The 22,486-nt window shown below is 49.0% G+C and overlaps 6 protein-coding genes across 6 annotated transcripts; 4 read left to right on the forward strand and 2 right to left on the reverse strand.

Moving 5' to 3' along the window:
- Nucleotides 1-180: 180 nt before the first annotated feature.
- On the forward strand, nt 181-7,267 carry ASPWEDRAFT_51140 (uncharacterized protein; the record flags this gene model as incomplete). Its single annotated transcript, XM_040837553.1, has 4 exons — nt 181-388; nt 444-607; nt 666-900; nt 2,133-7,267. 4 exons carry the CDS (start codon nt 181-183, stop codon nt 7,265-7,267), a joined length of 5,742 nt encoding a protein of 1,913 aa, XP_040688580.1.
- A 223-nt stretch (nt 7,268-7,490) lies between these two features.
- ASPWEDRAFT_132651 (DEAD/DEAH box helicase) lies at nt 7,491-10,740 on the reverse strand. Its single transcript, XM_040829291.1, has 2 exons — nt 10,467-10,740; nt 7,491-10,402 (listed from the first exon to the last, which is right to left on the reverse strand). Exons 1-2 carry the CDS (start codon nt 10,727-10,729, stop codon nt 7,783-7,785), a joined length of 2,883 nt encoding a protein of 960 aa, XP_040688581.1. The 5' UTR covers nt 10,730-10,740; the 3' UTR covers nt 7,491-7,782.
- A 235-nt stretch (nt 10,741-10,975) lies between these two features.
- On the forward strand, nt 10,976-11,933 carry ASPWEDRAFT_40024 (class I SAM-dependent DNA methyltransferase). Its single transcript, XM_040835229.1, has one exon. The coding sequence runs from the start codon at nt 11,154-11,156 to the stop codon at nt 11,817-11,819; it is 666 nt and encodes a 221-aa protein (XP_040688582.1). The 5' UTR covers nt 10,976-11,153; the 3' UTR covers nt 11,820-11,933.
- A 1,334-nt stretch (nt 11,934-13,267) lies between these two features.
- On the forward strand, nt 13,268-14,788 carry ASPWEDRAFT_51142 (cytochrome P450; the record flags this gene model as incomplete). The annotated part of the gene is made up of 5 exons (XM_040837554.1): nt 13,268-13,393; nt 13,448-13,550; nt 13,606-13,668; nt 13,720-14,319; nt 14,382-14,788. The coding sequence occupies 5 exons, from the start codon at nt 13,268-13,270 to the stop codon at nt 14,786-14,788; spliced, it is 1,299 nt and encodes a 432-aa protein (XP_040688583.1).
- A 1,792-nt stretch (nt 14,789-16,580) lies between these two features.
- On the forward strand, nt 16,581-18,512 carry ASPWEDRAFT_111528 (MFS transporter; the record flags this gene model as incomplete). Its single annotated transcript, XM_040828251.1, has 3 exons — nt 16,581-17,017; nt 17,081-18,199; nt 18,263-18,512. The coding sequence occupies 3 exons, from the start codon at nt 16,581-16,583 to the stop codon at nt 18,510-18,512; spliced, it is 1,806 nt and encodes a 601-aa protein (XP_040688584.1).
- A 660-nt stretch (nt 18,513-19,172) lies between these two features.
- On the reverse strand, nt 19,173-20,831 carry ASPWEDRAFT_171741 (putative choline transport protein; the record flags this gene model as incomplete). The annotated part of the gene is made up of 3 exons (XM_040830828.1): nt 19,173-19,932; nt 19,980-20,552; nt 20,599-20,831. 3 exons carry the CDS (start codon nt 20,829-20,831, stop codon nt 19,173-19,175), a joined length of 1,566 nt encoding a protein of 521 aa, XP_040688585.1.
- Nucleotides 20,832-22,486: the final 1,655 nt, after the last annotated feature.

A 22,486-nucleotide genomic window follows, 5' to 3' on the forward strand; every position in this document is an offset into this window, starting at 1 on the left:
TTGGCTGTTCATGTCGAGCCTCCACCTCCTTTCCTATTTGGAACAGGACACTATCCCAGATGGGAACCAGTCAACCAAATCGGGCTGCGTTGATCTGATCTGCCAAAACAAACCACCAAAGCTGCGACGAAATCTTTGGCTCTCAGACACAATTGCTGTCTCTCCAGAAACACCACAGCCATGTCTCTTGACATTACTCCCCATCCATATTACCCGACAGATGCACACATCAACGGCTATTCTGTCAATGAAACTCCCGTTCTTACCCTTTTGGCGGTCGCTGGGGGTGCCTCTACAGCTCTTCTGGGAACGACACTGGCTCTGACTAGCTTCCTGCGACCGAGTTTGAGTAAAGCGGACAAAATTGCCATTCTATGGTTTGTTCTCAGTATGTGCCTTCTCATTGAAATTTATGTGTTTTCCTTTGCTAACAGATCCATCAGGTGGAACGCTGCACTGTTTCTTTGAGGGTTATTTCATTTTCAACCATGACCGCATGGCCCCAGCCCAGGACTTTGTCGGTCAACTGTGGAAGGAATATGCTCTATCGGACTCTCGGTATATGACTTCTGACACATTGGTCCTGTGTCTGGAAACTATCACGGTGGTGGGTGAATCAGCTCGCCTGGTCTGAGAGACAGATACTGACGAGGTCTGCGCAACAGTTTCTTTGGGGTCCTATTTGCTACTTTGTTGCATACACAATTTTCACCCAGAATGCTCTGCGACACCCGTTTCAGCTGATTGTCTGCATGAGTCACCTGTACGGGGATACCCTGTACTACGCGACGAGCCTCTTTGACCACTACGTCAATGCGCGACCATACTCTCGGCCAGAAGGATATTACTTTTGGATCTACTATATCTTCATGAACTTCATTTGGATTGTTGTTCCTTTCTGTGGGTTTCGTACTTTTGCTGCAAAGTACCCAGTGTGCAAGCTAATGGCCCTGTCTAGATTATTTGAGCCAGAGTATCACCACTATCTCAGGCGCTTTCAGGGCGCTGAAAGCAATTTCGACCCAGCGCAAGTCCCAATAGTCATTGACCAATGATGTACGGTCTGATGGGGTTTCATTTTACAACGCCAGCGCGAATAATCCACCTGCAATTTGGGGCCTGTTTTACAATTCGAGCAGAACCCCCACCATAGCCACAAGTGACCTATGTGACAAGCCCAATCCTTGCGCAGGCAAAAGCAATAATCAGGCTTTTGAAATGTGCCAGATGGGATCATCTGTTCATTTGGCCCACCGTGTGACGCGTATCACGAGTGATGATGAGTGATGATGATGGTGGACCCTTGGAATGATCTTACCCGAGGGCCTCATCACGGAGTAATAATTATCATCGGGATATTATAGGATATAGAGAATATAGAGAAGAGTTATTCAAGATATGAGGCTTCATTAAAGAATATGCAGGGGCATCTGTGTTGTGCTGCAAGGCAAATTGAATGCAGTTCTAAGAATAGAACGAAAAGAAACAATAATGGATACAATCACCATGCTTAATCAATCCAGACGATCAGAAGATCAAGCTTTGACAGTCAACTAAAATAAACCACGATCTCAGGGACACACTCTTCAACAACAAACATATATGGGACTTGGTGCCAGATCGGCGTTGGGCGATGCTTCGTTTCCCCGGCAGCTGGAGGGGAAAACGCAAAGCTGCTTATCACCGGACCCAGAACAACCTGCTTCCTGCTGCTCTCCAGTTTTTTTGACCGCCTGTTTTGCTGCCACATTCCTTCTTTCTTTTTCTCTGTTATTGTTGCTCTGTGCGATTTCTTCTGAAGATCAGACTGGGATTTTTCTTTACCCACAGCAGCCAGTATCGAAACTCAATCAAGGGTATGGTTCGTGAAGCTTTGGCTCTGTAGTGAGTGTCCCCCCCTCATAAACAAACAACGGTGACGTCGTCGGGTGCCTTTTCCGCGTATCAACAAAGAACTGAAGGGGATCATCTCCATCCACCTCCCTCCCAGCCATCATCTTTCGAATGTCTCGGGTAGTCACTTTTTCTTCAAGCTCAAGCTAACTTTGTTTTCCGGTCGCAGGCATCGATGCCGTCGCCTGCCACTCCCCATCGCTCCTCCAACCGCGGGGGTACCGCCAAACCCTCCCCAGCAAAACAAAAGCCCCTTGACATCGGTCAACCATTGGGTCTCTATGACACCAACTCAGTGCGTGCAAAGGTGCGCAAATGGCAGCAACAAGGAGGCGGGGTGGTTACCGCCAACGATGCCATCTACTACGAGGAGGATGAGGAGAACACCAGCACCGAGCCCAAGGGCAAGTCAACAAAGGACAGCGATGTTTCAAGCTCCAAGAGCAGACCTCGGAGCCACAGCACTCCCCGAAAACGAGTTATCAGTGACGAACACTGGAAACTGAATCGGAGTTCCATGCAAACTCCTCCGCCAAAGCTACCTGCTCCGAATCGGATTTCCGAATACACTACAAATGACCCAATAGCCTCCCCGCTGGCGGGGAAAAAGGACGCTCGCAGGGACGAGAAACCGAAGCCTAGTCCTGCTTCTCGGGGCAAGGCAGGTGCGACCACGGAGTCATCCAGAGAACGACGCAAGTCAAGGGTAGCCCGCGATGTCGATTCGATTGTCGGCAGCACAATTGAAGAGGAAGATGCGGCACGTAGCGATAAACCCCGCTCCGCCACGCGGTCTGTGACTGCGGATAAATCTCATGCAGGAGATGAATCGGAGTGGGCAGCGAGTGAAGCCGACTTCACTGAATTGTCAAAACGACGCGCGCGCGGGCCAGAGTCGAAGAAATCCAAGGACTCGAAGGATTCACGAGAGGCGAAGGAGCAGAAAGAGCCGAAAGAAACAAAGGAATTCAAACTTCACGATCCAGTGATTCCCAAAAATGGCATTTTTGGTCATATGATTGACGAGTCGAGAAAGTTGTTTGGAAGACCGGAGGCCCCCAAGCCTGCTCCGCCCCGGGGATCCAAAATCGAAGCCTGGCTTTCGGAGACCCACGACCCATTTGTGGATGATGATATGGAGTCCGATGTCGAAATTCCTGCGCCTTTGAATACAAAGAACCGGGCAAAACGGGCACACAGGAGGGAGGACAGTCATGACCGTGCTACAGAATCAGAGCCGTCACCAGACAGTAACCCTCGCCGAAAGAGCAATCGTATGCGGCGATCCAAAGGAAGGGAGGAACTGTCTATTGGAGAACGGCCGAAGTCGGCAGAGGATGTGACGATTTCCTCCAAGGATCGAAGTAAAGACGCACCCTCGCCGGCTAATCGCAAGAAGTCAAGTGACATCCGGCAAAGCAGACCACCCTCTAAATCTATCCCCAAGGAAAGTGAAAACCCCAAGAAAGCTCCTGAGGAGAAGCCGGGCGCTTCTGATGTTGACACTACCCACCATTTGTCGGAAAGCTCCGAAGTGTCTGGTAGCAATGCTCCTGTTCCACTTGGCCCTAAACGAGCATTTCCCAGCACAGGAGGTCATCGGCTTTCTACCATTGCTTCTGTTGAGTCAACTGGTACCAATGGAGCCAAATCCCAGGCGAATCCACAACCGACCTCGTCAGAGAAGCCCAAATCAACGCCGGGACAGGACGACGCAGACGCAGAGGAAAGAGATCAATTTGATCCCAACTCGCTTCCAATAGTCTCCACCCAGCTGCGAAGACGCCTCACCACTCATGATGACTTGATCTCTGTCTTATCCACACCGAATAGGAGCAGGAGTCTCCGCTCGGCCAGGAGCATCAGATCGAGTAAAAGTCAGGCACCGACTGCAACGCTGCCTGAGTTGTTAGCTGAATTGTCCGCGGACGAAACGAAGTACATGCGGGAACTCAAAACTTTGGTCGGGGGTGTGATTCCTGTCCTGCTCACCTGTGTCTTGTCGAGATCTGAATCGGCCATAGCTGCTGGTCTTTTTCGGCCGTCTACGGACCCCAAAGATGAGATGAACTTCACCAAACCAATCGTTGATATGGGGGTGGCTATTGAGCGCCTCAAAACACTGCATAAGCGGATTCCAAAAGACAATTCGGATGCATTGATTACATGGGCCCAAGGGGCCCATAAAGTATACCGTGACTACCTCCGAGCCTGGCGACTTGGTTTCAGAGATGTCATTGTAAACCTAGCGCCTCTCGAAGAAGGCGAAGAGGAATCTGACGCAAGAAGCTTAGACGAGGGCATGGCACGCGATGAAAATGGTGATGTGGTAGATGGCGATGGTGAGAAGGTTGATGTGGCGTACTTGCTAAAGAGACCTCTTGTGCGACTGAAGTATCTTGCGAAGACCTTCAAGGGAATTAATATGCTCCAACAATCTCCCAAAGGCGAAGAGGTAGCTACGACCTATCAAGCACTTGTCACAGAAGCTCGACGCCGTGCACGAGAGGAACGAGCTAGACTTGAAGATGAGTCTGCTGCCAGTATCGATACATCGCGTGCGCGCGACCCGGTCACCCTGGGCGTGCTTCCTAATGTGACCGTTGATCGGACTCGGCGAGTCCGAGCCCGAGACTTCTTCGACCTGTCACTATACCATTCGAGTGGTCAGGTCATTGATTGCCGTGCAGAACTGCTCTTGAGAGACAACGTCTCCGAGAAAGGTCCCGGAGGTGACTTGCTCATTTGTGAGATTGATCACGCAGACCGATGGTTGCTTTTACCCCCTATGGAACTCACATGCGTGTCTGCTCGGAATGGAGATTCCAAGGGAGAAATTGTGGTCATGATACGTAGTGACCCAGGGCAGGATAACTCCTGGCAGGAGCTACTGTTCCTTCGCATTGACGAAGAGGACGTTGGGTTTGAATGGGTGCAGCTGTTGGGCCTGAACCCTGTTCCACCAAAGATTTCTCGAACGCAGAGCTTCATGGATCGGGCCAAGCAGCGACAGCAACAGCAAAAGCAGCGCAATCAAGTAAACTCTTCCAGCGATGCCCCTCCCAGCCCGAAGGCTGCGCCAAACCTTAGCGATGTTGATGTTCCAATTGGAGAGAAGGCAACCGCTCGCACTGCCCGGCTTTCTCTTACTACCAAGGACCTATCGACTGACCCGAGTACCGTTTCATCCTCCGTGGAAGAATCCAAGGATTCCTCGTACTCTGACATTACGCGGGAATCGGATTATGCTCCGGCAGCGTCGGAGGTATCGACCAAACCTTCAACGCCCATACTTCACTCTAGAGACCCCCGCGGAAGGATAGCTGGTGACGATGCTACGGCAGGCGGTCTCAAAAGATCAAAGGCGAAGAGGATCTCACGATACGGGGAAGGCTCCTCCCCAGGACCTTCTACACCGAAGACACCTACTGCAGAAAAGGAGCAGAACGCGGCCCCTTCTCCTTCCCACAGGTTCTATGACGATGTCAAACGCCCGGGTGAAACCGCAGACAAGTCTCAAGCAAGCAAGCCCCATAAAGAGAACCACCCGCCAAAAACCCCCGTGAGAGAGCCACCCGCAGAATCTCCACGTGTTTCGTCAGTTCCTTCAATGGATCTGCCTCTCATCCCAAAACTTAGGTCAGGAAGCACTAGCACTTATGTAACCGAGCCATTGAGATCCGCGTCCGATGAGGAATTTGATTATCTGAATGTCTGTGACTCAATAGAGAGTCTTACAAAGGGCAAAGGCCACTCTCGCTCAAACTCCGATTCCAGTCAACCTGAAGATGATGAACCACCACCGCCCCCGCCTCATCGTTCGCCAAGCTCCTCCACAGTATCAAGCCATTCGAACACTCCAGTTCTTAGCCCAACGGCTGCGCGTCTCAAGAGACGGGGCTCTTCGCCTCTGAAGCACGAGTACGAGCCGTCCACAGCATCGGATGAATACTCGGACTCAGATACCTCAACTGTGCGGCACTATGAAATGTATTCCGAATCTGAGTATTCGGAATCCGACTCCTCGGACGATGATACGGAAGATGAGCTCGCATCTTCGCTTCCGTCAGCTAGCACGCGCGATCTTTCCAAGCCCCTTGAGCAGCCTGCGACCAGCTCCCTGTCCCCCTCACACTCTGTATCTCAGGGCGGATATAGGTCTGTCCCATCACAGCCATCAAAGTCTTCTAAGACGATTGCCTCGGTATTCGCCTGGTCTGACAAAGGCACTTGGGAGAGCTTATTGCCTGATGAATGTAGCATCATTGTCAGCCCTGGCCTCATTGAAGCTTACAAGATGAACCTAGGTTCTACTTCACCTAGACGTGATGAAAGGCGATCAAGTCAAGGGCAGCCTGTTGTTGCTCTGGAGTTAACACCCCTTGTTCCCATAAGGCGTGGCACGGCTATTGATATAAGCATTCGCTCTCCACCAACCGAACGGTCCAAGATTACATGGAGTAACAACATCATGTTCCGTTCACGAAACCCTGATGAGTGCGAGGTCCTATACAGTCTTATCAACGACTCGCGCATTAACAACCCAACATACATTGCGCTTCAAAACGCACGAGGTCCATTTGCCGACCAGCCCGCTCCTTTGGAGCGTTCAACCAAGAGCGGAGGATCTTTTGGCTGGCCTCTTCGCAGAAAGAGCTACCGTGCATCGAGCTCTCCCAGGTCGCTGGCGGATAACTCTGAAAGTAGTGTCGGCACCATGAGCAGTGCTTTCTCGGCTTTGAAGCGATTTGGTGCTGGAAGTAAGATGTTTAGCATCGCACGATCAACAGTGACTTCTCGGAAGGATGGCAGCGTGCGTTCCACCTCCACAGGGTCTGCATCGAACCCCTCGTCAATGTCTGGTATCGGAAGAATAGCAGCTGCCATCAAGGGAGTAGACGGAATTGGTTTGTCCAACGCCAAAATCAGACTCTACTACCGCGAAACACAATCCAAATGGAGAGACATGGGAGCTGCTCGCCTGACAATCATGCCCGCTTCCCATGATCCTCCACGCCCTGGCACTGCTGCAAGTGGACGCAGTGATACCAGCGGCCCGACTGATGCTCGGGAAGGAAGCCCATCGGCCTCTGGATCTGCCTCGCCTCGTCGCGGCGTGGAATCCGAGAAGCGTATCCTCATCTGCGGCAAGACCCGTGGAGAGGTTCTGCTCGATGTCTGTCTGGGAGAGAGCGCCTTCGAGCGTGTGGCGAGAACAGGCATCGCCGTGTCCATCCGCGAAGACAACGGAAATGGCGGTGTTCCCAAGCAGGGCGGCGTTACCAATGGATCCTCCAAGATATATATGGTCCAGATGAAGAGTGAAGCCGAAGCGGCGTACACCTTTGGGCTTGTGGGAAAGCTCAAGTATTAAATTGACTTACGGACCTTGATGGTAACGTGTTTATGTATGAGAAATGTTTTCTCTTACGGTTTTTTTCTTCTTATATCGATTGATATTTTTTAACTACTTATTCCCTTTGATGACATCCATTGATTCAGGCGTCTTTTTTATGAGCAATGTACCCCGGCATACCCATACCCCCTTTGTTTGTTTTGTATTTTAAGTTATATTTATTTCTTTATCGTGGACCTGATTTTACTCATGTCATTTGCATACAAGATTTACTGTGATGATAAGCCTTACCAAGTTGTTTATTTAGTAAATACCATCCCGTCTGCCTATTTAGGTAGACAGGGCATATCTATTATATGGCTTGTCCATTATATATGACTTCCCTCTAAGATAATCGTAGCGTAGTATCATACAAACATCTCAGAATGTACATGCTCAGGGGTATCAATGTACACAAGCAAAACGCCATGCAATGCAATGCAATGTGAGAAATAACTCGGCCAAGAATAAACCTTTCTTTTTTTCACATAAAATCAGTCCACAACGACAGGCGATGATGAAGAAGACCCATCCGCCTCTGCCTGGCTGGTCTTTTTGAAAATGAATTTGACCCGATTATCTTCCTCTTTCAGCAAGGGAAATAGAACATCATCGTCGTCGATGGCACTTTGGAGCTCGAGAGTTTCCGACTGGGTTGCCATGGGAAGGAGAGAAGGGTCGATGTGTGAGTATTGGGATAGGGACTCTTGCATTTTGTTCTTTTCTTTTTTGTTCTTGTCGTTTTTGGCTGGGTTGGTATCTGCCTTCTTGCGGCGGTCACGGGGCCGGGAGTTTTGGAATACACGTTCCTGTTCTTCCATGTCGAGTTCTGAGGCTTTGATTAGGGTGGGAAGGTCGGGAAGGGATGGTGTATCGCTTAATTCTGACAGGTTGTCTTCGTCTTCTGATAGTTCTAGCGTAGGCTCGTTTGTGTCGGTTGTTCGAGAGGTGGTGGGTTGTTCTCCACGTCCTTCACATTCGCAACCTAGGAGTTCATGGGTTTGGCATCTGCTTTCTTCATCAAGTCGGAAGAGGTCTTTCAGCTCGTCTCGTGAGAATTGTGCCACGCTATCTTTATTCCCCATGACGCTGTCTGCGAGACCGATCTTGGTGACTTGGCGCTGCCAAATCTTTTCCTCCAGACTGCCCTTGAGTAGAACGCGGTATATGCGGCAATGCCGTTTTTGGCCATCACGGTGAATCCGAGCCATGGCTTGTATGTCAGTGGCTGGATTCCAGTCTACGTCGAAGAGGATCAAACGACTGGCTCCGATGAGATTCAATCCCGTACCACCTGCTTTCGCAGAGAGGAGGAACGCAAAGCAGAGGTTTTGAGGAAGACGGTTGAAATCTTCCACGAGGGACTGTCGTTTCTGCGGTGGCGTTGAACCGTCTAATCGTAGAAATGGGAGAGAAAGCGATGATAGTAGCGTGGCTAGTAGATTGAGGGTGGATGTGTAGTTCGAAACAAGCACGACCTTTTCAGATGTTGACGCCTGCAGGTTATGCAGAAACTGATCCAACACACGTATTTTGCCACTTGATGAAGGAGAGAAATGGCGCAGAAGGTTTGGCGGGAGGGATGATATTAAAGCTGACATGGTCTCGTTGGGGGATTGATCAGTATTCTTCGGGGAAAGAAGCGAAGGACTGTTGCACAGCTTCTTCAAGATAGTGATGAGCTGTAAGGCATTCTCGGAGTTGCCAATAGCACATTGAAACATAGGCGACGCAAGCACGTTTCGGTATATGTTTGCCTGGGTAGGGGTGGGATTGCAAAACAGCACGTATTCTGTTTTAGGGGGGAGGTACTTGGCGAGGATATCTGCTGTTCTGCGTAGCATGAATTTGGAGGTGAGCTCTCTCAGCTCTTCATTCCTGGCCTCGCCTTTTTCGATATCCTTCCGTGTTGCTTCTGGCTGTCTACTTCGCACAATGGGTCCTTCGAATTCCCTGACGAAGGCTTTGAATGTTCCCAAAACTCCAGGGTTGACCAGATCTATTGCTGCGAAGAATTCTCTCAGATCGTTCTGAATCGGTGTTCCGGAGAGAATAACTCGCTTTGCGGTATTAAGAGATTGGATAGCCTGGCCGCTTTTGTTTTGGAGCGTCTTGAGTCTGTGTCCCTCATCGGCGATGATGATATCGACCCCAGCGCCTCTTGCCAGCCCTTCTTGAACAGTCCTCAATTTCTCGTAGCCCACAATCATAATACTATAGGCCTTGCCCATTGTAAAATCGGTAAGTCGCTTCCTTTTGTCATCGAAAACGAACACGCCAATACGTTCGTTCCCTAACCACTTGCGGAATTCTCTTCTCCAGTTGTTGATCAGAGTTACCGGGCATACGATAAGTGCCTTCTTGACAACCGGAGGTCTTTCGTAGATCGGGTTCTGCTTCAGTAGGGTCCACAACAGCGTGATGGTTTGCAGCGTCTTGCCCAGCCCCATGTCATCGGCTAGAATCGCACCTTCGCCGTTGAACGACCTCAGTCCCATAACGCACTCGTACAGGAACTGGACACCTTCACGCTGGTGTGGCCGCAAGTGCTTTCCCAAAATAGGATCCACAACAACATCCACAATTCGTTTTCCTTTAGGGACTGAATCCGGTCGCGTCATTACCAGTGCTCCAGGTTGATTGGGGTCATGGCGCGGCTTAGGTTGGCCCGCTGGGGCTTGAGGCACAACCGTACTTTCCAACAGTGGATTTTTGTATGCACTCAGAGTAGATTTCCCCTTCGAAGCAGCGTTAGGAACAGTCGATTCAGGTCCTGTTCTCTCCTTTGCTGTCGCTGACGTCAAAGTACCAGCAGCGGCCTTGCTCTTAGTCGGCACAACAGGGACAAATTCCTTTTTCGGTACCGGAGGCGAAGGAGCACTCTTGCTGTCCAGGAATACCTTACCAGAAAGATACTCTTTTTTCGGGATTTCAGAATCAACTTCGACCTCTTTGCCTCCTATGGACAACATGACACCCGGCTCCAATCGAGAGCCACACATCACCCGCCCCATCTCCTTCCCCGAGATATCTTGCAGATAGGCATATCCGTCACGGACAGACAGTATACCATCTCCATCCCAGGTCTTGTTCTTTTTGGTAGTGAATTTGCGCCTATACCGAAATATCCTGTTAGTTTATTGAAGATTATACGATAAGATACGACTAGGACTCATACCATAAAACATTGAAGTATTTCTCATCACTTGAATCGTCTTTTGAGTCATTAGATACCTCCCCGCAATTCTTCACTTGGACAAGCGGCTTCCGAGCCCCATTTGAGCGGGCTGGAAGATCTGGGTCGGTCTGCTCTTCATCCCGACGTTGCTTTTTGGCAGGAGGGCCTTGGTTATCGGTGTCTGCGGTGGGAGCCGACGCTTTCTGAGCAGTATTATATAGAGTATTCCTTATCAAAGGAGGCTTGAATGGTTTAAAGACCATGACGAATGATGGTCTCTAACTCGATCTGGTGTGCAGTTGCAGAGATCATGGCTCGCGTTTCGCGACGCGGCGGGAGCGCGTGGTCACGTGAGGATACTTTTAGCAGCCAATGACAATTTTCGAGTCATTTTTACTTATTATGGAAGTTTCTAACAATACACATTAACCGCATAGCTACAGAAAGCGTCTAATCATGAATCAGAATCAAGGATTTTATCTTTATACCAAGCACGTCCTTACTCTATTATGAAATCCACCAGTACTTTCTCAACTAATATAGGACAGCGTAATAATGAGCCAGGATGACTAGTGCAATCCTCTTGCACCCTTATCTCAGCACATCCTGACCGCAGTTTTCTCACTTCTCCTTAGGATTCCTGCTTGCCAATCTCCATCCACTTCCTCGTTCCCTGCAACAAGGATAATGTCTGACACACCGGAAGGCATTGTTGAGCACGCCTACGACCATATCACAGAATGGTACCTGCAGTGGGTGACAAGCCAGAAGTCACCGCGACAACGATACACCAAGATGCTCCTAGACAAGCTGCAGCAACCCTCACCCTCCATTCTGGAGCTTGGTTGTGGTCCCGGGGTCCCCATTGTGAAAATGCTTCTCGACCAAGGCGCGCAAGTGGTCGCCAATGACATCTCCACCAAGCAGATCGAGATGGCCAAGGCCCGGTGCCCGGGGGCCACGCTGATTGCGGGCGACATGACTACTGCGCTCAGCTTTGAGTCTGCGAGCTTCCACGGCATGATCAGCTTCTATACGCTGTTCCACCTGCCACGGTCGAAGCTCAAGGCCATGTTCGCTAAGATCCATGGCTGGTTAAAGCCTGGGGGTGTGTTTGTTTTTAATCTTGCGACTATCGATGAGGAAGAAATCCATGGAGAGTTCTTAGGGCATGGAATGTTCTGGAGCAGCTATGATGTGGATGAGAATCGAGCGATTCTGACAGAAGTTGGATTTGAGGTGTTGCAGGTGGAGGTATTGCAGGCAGGCGATGGGAAGCTGGAGGAGGATGACCCGGACTTTGATGCCGAGTTTATGTGGGTGATGGTACGAAAGAAGGAGTCTTCTACGTAGCGGAATGCTGCTGTAACTAACAATGCGTATTAACTATATGAAGAGGCCAGGCTACAGAAGGCTTCCAAGCAGGACTCAAAGTTTTTATAATAACATCAAGCACATCTTCACCCCATGATGAGATCCATCAACGCTTTCTCAGCTGATGTAGGACAATGCAATAATGAGCCAAGATAACCAGTGCAAGAGGATTGCACTCTTGAAGAAGGTCGATGAATGCTGCCGGAACTTCACAAACCCACATGAAGCTGCTTGAAGTCATTTCAACGTTGCCATCTAGCTTGGTAAACAGCTTCTCCAGGCAATTAATAGTGTCAGCAAAAACCTGATGAGTCTGATTGCAATGGTGGTGGACACGATGTGTTCAGTAGCTCATGGAGAGCCTCGATTGCCTGCTGAGACGATTCTGATAGGGCCCAGTGGCATAACGACAGGTGGTCCGTCGATTTTCACAATTAGAGCATTGCGGCCGCTTCTCGTCACACTGGTTTGGTTAGAATGTGAGGATTAGGATTTGATATAGCATCTTACGGTAAGTAGGACGCAACTTACCTCTGAACACACTTTGAGAAAGGACATTGTTGGCAGCAGATTTTGATATAGGAATAAAGACGAAAAGTCTTTCTTTTGGCCCTAGCATTTTATAATCTTCCAACATCATCTGGACAGCTACATCCACTGCCATTCACCACAGAGAGGGTATATCTTACGAATCTTACGATGTTTACGGGATTTACCAGACCATCCACTTTTGACCAAGGATCTGAGCTTAAACTGGGAGACTGACCAATAATATTGCTCACAATGTGATCTTCTTATGGTGTCAAAGTATTGCGCCAGTAAGGTAATTTACAAGGTGTACCCTCAACGCCATGATTCTGTCTTCTCCTTAATATCTAAATCAAGGTAAAATCGCTGTACTGACCCTGGATGGTTATAAGCCTAGTTAAAATATAAGCTTTTTCATAGCTAATAAGCCTCCAGAGAATACGAAGTAACATTAAGAGTCTGGGGCGAGTAATTATTACTCATTATTAGTCCTTTTGGCTAGTAGCCGTAGCCCCACTAATTTCTTTAAGAGACAATCATGTTCGTATTTAAACCACCTTCGCATGGATGGCCTGCGCGCCTTTTATTCAGAATGACTGCAGAGAGTCATCAAATATCTGATCGTAATGGCAAATTTTATCCCCCACACGGTTGGCTTTCTCGATACAGAGTGTTCCATCGGCTACATCCTGCCTACGGCCCTCTTGGGCCTCCTTGGTATCCTCATATGGCGTTGGACCAGAAAACCGGCAATCCCAATTGTCAACTCATACCCTGGTGATATCACGTTGAAGAAGGCTCATGCTGAGTTTATGTCGAATGCTAGGGTCTTGATTCAGGAAGGAATTCAAAAGGCAAGATAAATTGGCTCCTATAAGAAATGGTGGTATCTGACCTGCATGCTCCAGTTTAACGGCCCATTTCGCATTATAACCACCCTTGGTTCTCGAGTGATTCTTCCAGCGTCTTATACAGAATGGTTGAAGAACTGCTTGGATTTAGACCATCAGGCGCTTGTTCATGATGTACGTTTGAGTCCCCCTTTGCTTGAAACGATACAAAAACTGACGACAAAACAGGAATACTTCGCGGCGTACCCTGGAATGGAAGGGCAGAGTGTTATCACGGATCCCAGAAAGATTCTGATTAATGTGACCAAGACGAAACTGAATCAGAATAGTCGTATGTGGGATCTTCATTAAAACCCGAGTTTCACTGACATGGGCGTGCATTATAGAATGTAATTTGTTCCATGAACATCTCACCGAAGCTCTGAGAGAAATATGGACGGATGATAGTGGTATGTACCCATTATCTTCTCGCTAGGTCTGAATATTAAGATATTTTCCAGACTGGCACACTGTCGATTGGTCTCAACATGGAATTCGCTTCATTGGACGAATGTCAGCATCTGTCTTTGTCGGCCCTCAACTCGCTCGTGATGCTCAATGGCAAGAGCTGGTTCTCACTTCGACAATCAATACATTCATGGGCGTTCGATCACTCCGCGCCTGTCCTGCATTCCTCCGCCCATTTGCCCATTGGTTCTTGCCAGAAATCAGAAAATGTCGCCAGCAATTGCGTCTCGCTCGTCTTATGCTGCAGCCAACTTTCGACCGCAGGGCACATGAAAAGGCCACTTCTTCTGAAAGTAACAAGACAAAAAAGTTTAATGATACTATAGAATGGCTCGAGGAGATAGCAGCAGGGCGCCCCTACGATGCCGCTGCTGCGCAAATAGCATTTGCAATAAGTGCGATGCATACAACTTCTGAGTTGCTAAAGCAAGCCCTACTTGATATTTGCATGCATCCAGAATTGATCCCGGCTATAAGAGATGAAGCAAAGAAGGCCGTGGAGGAGAGTGGATGGACAACTGCGGGCGTCTTTAAGATGCAACTGTTGGACAGTGCAATCAAGGAGACTCAACGGCTGAAGCCTGGATCATTGGGTATGTAGATTTACGATTCGGTATCATTGACACTTATTTCTAGGCACTAACACACCATGCAGTGAATCTTGAGCGCAAAGCTCTACGAGATGTTGTCCTCCCAAATGGCATGACTATCCCCCGCGGAACCAACGTTGCCGTGGATTCGTCCATGATGTGGGATCCCACTATTTATCCAAATCCTTCTGTCTACGACGGCTATCGTTTTATTCGTCTACGTCAATCTGGCGATGCTGGGGCAGCACTCGCTTCAACCAGTCCGGAGCATATTGCCTTCGGGATCGGGAAGCCAATCTGTCCCGGGAGATTCTTCGCTAGTAACGAAATCAAGATTGCTCTGGCTAAGATTCTGTTGACTTATGATGTCAGAATTCCAGAAGGTGTCACGCCCAAGGTTGTGGAGATGGGCTTTGAAATGTTGAGTGATCCTGAAGCGAAGGTGGAGGTTAGGAAACGGCAAGATCTGTGAAGAACATTCTATTTAGACTATCTAGTAGATCTAGTTTCTAATTCTAATCTCTTAACACCTAAACATGCTATAGAGGAGTAGGGCAGAAACAGTTGCCGTCCAAACAGCCGGTGTTTACCGGCACGTGATCTGGAGGATTAACCGATTCTGTGTTTGACAGTTGTAGATAGACAGACCACATTGCGACTCATCAGATGCAATCGTCCAACGACATCAACATGGACATGACTCTTACCCCTCCAATGAAGTGCATGGCCAGAAATGGCCCACCGGACTATTCCAGCCGCCTAAAGACAAGGCAGGAAGCTGAGTTGCAGAACAAATACAGAACCGAAAAGATTGGACAAAAGAGCAAAGAAGACGGGAAACGAAGTGCAACCGACAAACGGGCCCTTGGTCAGTCTTCTATTGGATTCCGACTTTGCTTTCTACTCAGTCTCAAAATCTAAGTTTTGTTTTGTTCTACAGCAGAGAAAATACTACCGTCTATCAGGAAATATTTTCCGATACAGCTTCTCGTCTTGACCGACTGTTCGACCAAGCGGTAAAAAGTCTAACCTGTTTACAAACGCATACAGCCAAGGAGTGGTTTCACAGAGTAGTATCATCACCCCTTGTTGCACTGGAAGAACTCGATTGATGGTTTGTTTGCGAAGTACTGAACAAGACCGAAAAGATTTTTCCTGAAAGACCGGCCATGTGCATGACACGATTGCAAGATACCCGATGCTTGATATCGCTGGCTTGGGAACGAATTCTGGTTCGACAATCATGCCGATGCCCTAGATGGGATCGAAGTTGATCAATCCAGTCGATGAAATTCCCTAATGAAGTGGTCAAACCACAGATAAGATGGAGAAATTGAATTATGATGCAGGATGCCATGTGATGGATCAAGAGGGACTTGTTTGTGTGACCAGTGCACTTGTCTTGGTAGGTCCTGCGGCACGTCCCATACGCCAATCCCAGTGCGCTGTGACATCTGGATGAGCACAGCATGATGTGAATAATGCAGGTTATGCCCCAAAATAGCCATGCATGTTGCCAGGGTGTCGTGTCCCTGTTTGATGAATTCTTCATCGCTTCCTTATGCTCAGGAATGTTGGGATACTGCAACTGCATATCTAGAAATTTCTCGATCCGCAAAGCGGAATTGCGTCAGGCTCTACGGATTTAAAGATATGCTATATCCGAATGTTCGATATGGGCGGGCTCCGAACAGAAGAGCCCCGAATTCCGAATATACAGCTTCCGTCGTTGGTCCCTACGGATTTCCCCACGGTCACGGGACGCTCAATCCTGGCCCCAAGTTGGCTGTGCAACTGAATAATTGCACAGGAGAATTTGAGATTGTCGAAATTTAAACCGATATTTCTCCGTGTTGTCCACTCGCTGAGTACACAGGATGAGCTACTCAGGTTGAAGACAAAGCGACAGCAATCGAATCGCAAACGCATGAAATCCAACGGTGACAGATTTCGGATACGAGTCATGCAAGACTTGCCGACAGCGCCAAAAGCAGTTCTGGATGCTGTGGAGATTGACGAAATTGAGGCCTGATGTGGGTCTGGACGGATAACTCGGATGGCGATTCCAAGCTTCGCGCTGATCCAACCTACCAACAGTCCATTATTCATCTGGCTCTCAGGCAGCGAACTGCTAGTTAGCGAGTCTAATCTTTTGTCATGTCTTGGATGCAAAAAGATTTTTTTGCCCCTTCTTTTATTTTTCTTTTTTTCTTCGTCAATGTCGACCTGGACAACTATCTCTGGTATCGCCGCAGTCGGCAACCATGGCCATCATCGATTCTGAACTCGAGCTCGCTGAGACGGATGCCGTGCCCCATTCTCCTGATGGCCGCAAGGAAGAGCTAGGATCGTCCAATGAGAAAGAGAGGCCTTCATCGTCAGGTACCAGCTCGACAGCTTCCAGCAGCTCTGTCGATTATAACCCGCAGTTTCACGCGCTTCATTCGCAAAACACCGAAGTCGACCTGGAGCGTCATCAGACAAGAACATCTGATGTAGTGAGCCGAATTCATACCCAACGGCTGCAACATGCGCATACTGTCGGTGAGAGTGTCAAGTCGCGGAGTTCCAAAGGCCCATTGCCAGCCTTTGGCGGGGGCAAGCCATACCCACCACCTTTGCCTAATCGCGAAGAATATGTCGTCGAATTCGATGGGCCAGATGATCCGTTATATCCCCAGAATTGGCCTTTGAAAAGAAAGTAAGTGGTGGCGATGCTGTCGCGCGGGGCGTCAGTTCGCGCAAATGCTCACCTCTTCCCTAGGATTTACATCAGCGCTATGCTCGCCTTTACAAGTATCTGCTCTACCTTCGACTCCGCCATTTTTAGCGCTTCGACCAGCGGTGTTGCGAAAGTATTCGGTGTCAGCGTGGAAGTGGCTACTCTCTCCAGTTCGCTTTATATCATCGGCTACGCTTCCGGGCCCTTGATCTGGGCCCCATTGTCAGAACTCAAAGGTCGTCGCCTGCCGATCGTCATTGCCATGTTAGGATTTGGAATATTCAATACCGCAGTCGCCGTCGCCAAGGATCTCCAGACGCTCATGATATGTCGCTTCTTCTCGGGTATCTTTGGCAGTTCTCCCTTGGCCGTTGTGGCTGCTATCTTCTCCGACATGTACAACAACCGCACCCGCGGAGTCGCCATCACCATGTTCTCCAACACCGTGTTCTTGGGACCCCTCCTGGCGCCGTTTATTGGTGGATTTATCAACGCGTCGTATCTGGGCTGGCGCTGGACAGCCTGGGTCCCAGCATTTATGGGCTACGCCGCGTTCGTGATGAACACATTCTTCCTAAAGGAGTCCTACCCACCCGTCATCTTGGTTGAAAAAGCCGCCGAACTACGCTGCCGCACCAAGAACTGGGGCATCCACGCAAAGCAGGAAGAAATCGAAGTCGATCTCCGCGAGTTGGTCGTGAACAATTTCTCCCGCCCCATTCGCCTGCTCATCAACGAGCCCTTAATCCTCGCTGTGACCGTGTACATGAGTTTCATCTACGGTCTCCTCTACTGTTTCCTGACAGCATACACGCTCGTCTTCCAGGGCGTCTACGGCATGGCGCCCGGTGTCGCCGGACTACCCTTGTTCGGCATGGTTGTCGGTCTCTGCTTCGCGGCCCTGTACATGATCATCTCCAGCAAAGGATACAATGAAAAGCTCGATAGAAACGGGGGCATCCCTGTCCCCGAGTGGCGTCTCCCGCCGGTGATTGTCGGGGGTGCTTTGTTCGCTGGTGGTCTCTTCTGGTTCGGATGGACGGGCTTCACGAGCAGCATCCACTGGATCGTGCCTACGCTGAGTGGCCTCTTCACCGGCGCCGGACTGTTGATCATTTTCATCCAGCTGTTCAACTATCTAATTGACACCTACCTTCTCTTGTAAGCTTCACTCCATCCCTTATCCACAGACCTTATGGATGAGTCTAATCTAACAACATACAGTGCCGCATCCGCAATCGCAGCAAACACCTTCTGCCGATCCTGCGTAGCAGCAGGCTTCCCCCTCTTCTCGCGCCAAATGTTCAACAACATGGGCATCCAATGGGCCGGTACATTACTCGGTTGCATTGCTGTAATCCTCGTTCCCATTCCTCTGATTTTCTGGCTTTACGGCAAGCAATTGAGGATGAAGAGCAAGTTTGCGCCTATCTATGAGAAGCCTCAGACTCAGACGGATGAGGCTGAGAATTGATCATAGATATCCAATCAATCAATAAGTAAAATAATAAGAATAAGAATAAGAATAAATAATTCATCTTCAATATTCGGTTATTTAAGCTGCCCTTCTAGACAACCCCTCATCTACCATGACATCATAAGAAGCTATGATGTAGTTGGTGTGCGCTACAGGAGAAAGCTTAGCCTCGGGTGGAAACTGAGGATGGAGAAAAGCTTTCTAGCAATATCAGTGTGCAGGTGTAGGAATATAACCACTAAATATGGTCCGAGGCGGTATAACTGACATGTAGTCGGTACATACATATATTGACTTTGATGTATACTAAATTCGACGGCAATTTGAATAGGTTTTACTATGGCGATCTTGATTAGATCTTAGTTTCATGATAATAGCATGTGCAGGTAGTTTATGATAGTATAGTTGAAGTAATCATCAAGTTGAAACATTATTTTTAGCTTGTCAGTAGAAAGACCGGCCATGAGAATTATAAATACAAAAGATCGTCCATATATCCAACGTGTCATGGTGTATAAATGTTCGAAAATAGTGAAAGTTGCAAAGTCGTTCATCAACTTCAGAAATGAAGTATGTATGTGAAGCCCCCGATTTTCGTTAGGGGAACAAAAGAAAGAAACATGAAAAGGTATAATAAAGATAAAAAGATGGAAAATATTATTTTGCGTCGTCCAGAACAGCCCTGTCGGTCAGGGGAATGTTCTGAGGGCCCTCGTAGGAACCCATGCGGAAGAGCCACCAGATACCAACGAAGATGGACAGTCCTCCCGTCATCAAACTAGCGTAGTTCATATCGGCAGCATTGGTGGGCAGGGCGAAAGGGAAGCAGAAGATGACGACGAATGCGATGATGTAAATGCAGGCGAGGATGTTGACGATATAACCGATAGGACCCTTCATGAAAAAGAAGCCGGGGGTGAAGCTCGAGCGACGAGTCAGGACGTGGGGGAGGATAGCGGCGAAGTAGGAAAGACTGGACAGCTGCACGAAACAGCCGATGAAGGCGTTGAAGGCGGTGGTGGAGCCGACGTAGATACAGGCCAGGATGGTGATGATGACGCCGCAGACGAGAGTGGCGTTGAATGGGTTGTGCATGCGGCTGTTGATGCGTCCGAGCCAGTTGGGGAAAGGAGTCGCTCCGTCACGAGAGATGGTCCAGAGAGTACGGCCGGCGGTGATGTAGCAACCGGCACAGGTGATGACAGTGGGCAAGAAGGCGACGATGAGCAAACCGACAGCTCCGCCTCTAGATCCGGTGGCCTGGCGGTAGATTTCGGCAAGAGGGAAGCCGTAGACACTTGTGTTGACTGCGTCGAGATCCCGGATGGCGTAGAAGATGGCGATCATGTAAAGGATACCAGTGATGAATCCGACTCCCATCTGAGCCAGGACGGCCTTGGGAATGTTTCTGCTGGGTCTGGTCTTGTTAGTACAGGGAGGTTGGGTACGTGAGATGAAACCTACTTGGGGATTTCCTCGGCAAGATGGGACGAGCAGTCAGGGGTGCCAACACTGTAAGCGCCGTTGAGCATTCCAGCCACAAAGACGAAGCCATTGCTGGAGTATCCGGTGTCATTCTGCCAGGTGCGCCAGACATCCGAGTCGGAGGCATAGGGGAGATCATTGACATGCGGCATGACAGCACAGACGATAATGGTGACAAACACACCACCCAGAATGAGGATCATTCCAAGGTTACCGACATACGGAAGGAACTTGTTCATGAAGAGGACGATGCAGCAGCACAACCAGGTGCAAATGATGAAGCTGACGAAGACGTGCCACGACTGGGGGACGAAGCCGGGATGCATGAGGGCGTACATGGAGACAGTCTGCTGACCCAAGATGGCAGACATGGACGCAGCACCCAAGATCCACGCCAGACAGTTCCAGAAACCCGCAAAGAAACCACAGACACGGCCATATTTTCCCGCCGTGATGGAAGCCCAGTGGTAGACACCACTGGCCGAGGGCATTCCCGACGCCAGTTCCGCAATGGATGCAGCAACCAGCCAGTAGCAAACCGAAACCGCAATACTGCGTCATGTTAGAGAGTTGATATCAGAGAGCCATGTCGACATACAATTCATAAATGACACCCGAAGGACCTCCATTACTCAAAGCAGTGGTCACACTGCCTCCCTGAGCGATCCAGGTGTTTCCGGTCGTGACGGCGACGGCGCAAATACTGAGCAAGCTGAAATTCCGTTCGACTTCCTGGCGATGACCGGATGCGTTGATCAACTCCCCCTGAGCCTTGTCCTCGGTGGCGGATTCGAGGGCGGCCGACTTGTCGGGATAGGATTCTTTAGCCATATCGAATGGGCAGACCTAGTCTGCAATAAACGGTGGGAAGTAGTCGAGAGAGGCGAGAAGTGAAGTGAAGTCGTATATAAATACCCGGAGCGAAGCGATCGATTAAGGATCCAAGTGTGGCACTCTGGAATGAAAATCACCGGTAATGAGCGACACGGGAGAGTATAGCGAGATGGAATCAAGAATCAACAGCGAGGGTCAAGCATGGCAGAGAAGAGATTCCCAAACAGCCTGAAAGACGGAGAGAAAAAAGGAGAGAAAAAAAAAAGAAGTTGGAGGCCAGAGTTTATTATACAGCAGGCAGGAGCGACGCTCTTCTTCTGTTCCTTCCCCCTCCGTCCGTTTTCCAACAACGCTAAGCCACGCTAGCCCCACGCTAACCAATCTTTTCCCGGCTCCAAGTGGGGAAACCTGTCCACTTTATTTCCATCTGCAGCCAACCACAGACTGCCTTTCATCACGACTGGTGGCCAAATGCTTGCCGGTGGGTCCGGAGACCACGCTGGTTGGTCCACCTGGACAGGCCAACGCAACCAAACCTCCCAGTCGATCAGCTTTGCAAGGGAACGCGGAGATGTGCACACCAGCCTTTACCAAAAGAGGGAGCTTGAGCAGATAGAATTCAGTATTCCATGCAGGGAGCGTCGAAGATGTTATCATGCGGATTAGGAGGAGTGGAAGGGCAAATAAGAGAATTTAGAGTTATCGGCGGACCCTCTGATCTATTTGCTATCTTTGTCTATCTATCGTATCCTTACATGCTATTAGTATTTCTTTCTGAAGAATCATATTACCTAGATTGTATAGAGTATCCCTTGCAGTACGACAGTCTGTCAATCACGTGGTATGTGCATACTGTAAGGACTTAGGTCTACTGATAGTCATATGATAAGTGCATTAATCATCCCAGTTCATAATAAGTTAGATATGCACTAATAATGTCTTACTTATGATTGTCACGGTTTCACTTGAGCGGTAGACTACTGACTCTCGTCGTATCTGATAGGTTATATGAATAAGCCAGACCAATCCATACTACAATAACCTTGTCTTATCATGAACCAGGATTACTAACATTATACAATACTATTACTACTAGTATTATTCCTATTGCTAGGACTACTACTGGGACTACTAATATACTCCGTATGCATCTGCTGCGGCAACGGCTGTAACCGCAAAGCAGACAGGGATGTTCGGAGATTCCGAAGGTTCTAGCCAAAAGTACACCTCAGGCACACCACATACCAGAACAGGAGAACGGGACTAGGGAATGTGAAACAGTTGACCATAAAATAGATTGACTGGCCAGGGACTGAGGCTATGTTCATATGTTTATGGAATAAGGATACGGTGAGACACTTCTGGCCGCACTAGACGGCAGACGGCGTGAAGTTTATCAGTGGTTTCCAGCTCGCCATGATCGGTGGATATCCGATCTGGACTCAATTTTATATGGTCAATGGTGGTATGGGATGACAGGGTTTTATTTTGGTGTTATTAAGGGTGATAGGGCTGCTCCAGTCATTTCGCATCTAGATTGCTTCCAAGATTGATAGATTATGCTTACGCGTATATTTACAGTCTACAGATAGGCAGGTACACATAGCATTGAATACCAATGAGATCATAGTAATAATCATCCACAGACAGCA

Source organism: Aspergillus wentii (genome assembly GCF_001890725.1).
Source record: "Aspergillus wentii DTO 134E9 unplaced genomic scaffold ASPWEscaffold_4, whole genome shotgun sequence".
Lineage (NCBI taxonomy): Eukaryota > Fungi > Ascomycota > Eurotiomycetes > Eurotiales > Aspergillaceae > Aspergillus > Aspergillus wentii.

What these genes read in the sequence shown, in the direction of transcription:
- ASPWEDRAFT_132651 (XM_040829291.1), bottom strand. Translation starts at nt 10,729, where the DNA reads ATGGTCTTTAAACCATTCAAGCCTCCTTTGATAAGGAATACTCTATAT. An exon ending in AAATACTTCAATGTTTTATG is followed by an intron (nt 10,403 to 10,466) that starts GTATGAGTCCTA and finishes ATTTCGGTATAG; the next exon opens with GCGCAAATTCACTACCAAAA.
- ASPWEDRAFT_40024 (XM_040835229.1), top strand. Translation starts at nt 11,154, where the DNA reads ATGTCTGACACACCGGAAGGCATTGTTGAGCACGCCTACGACCATATC.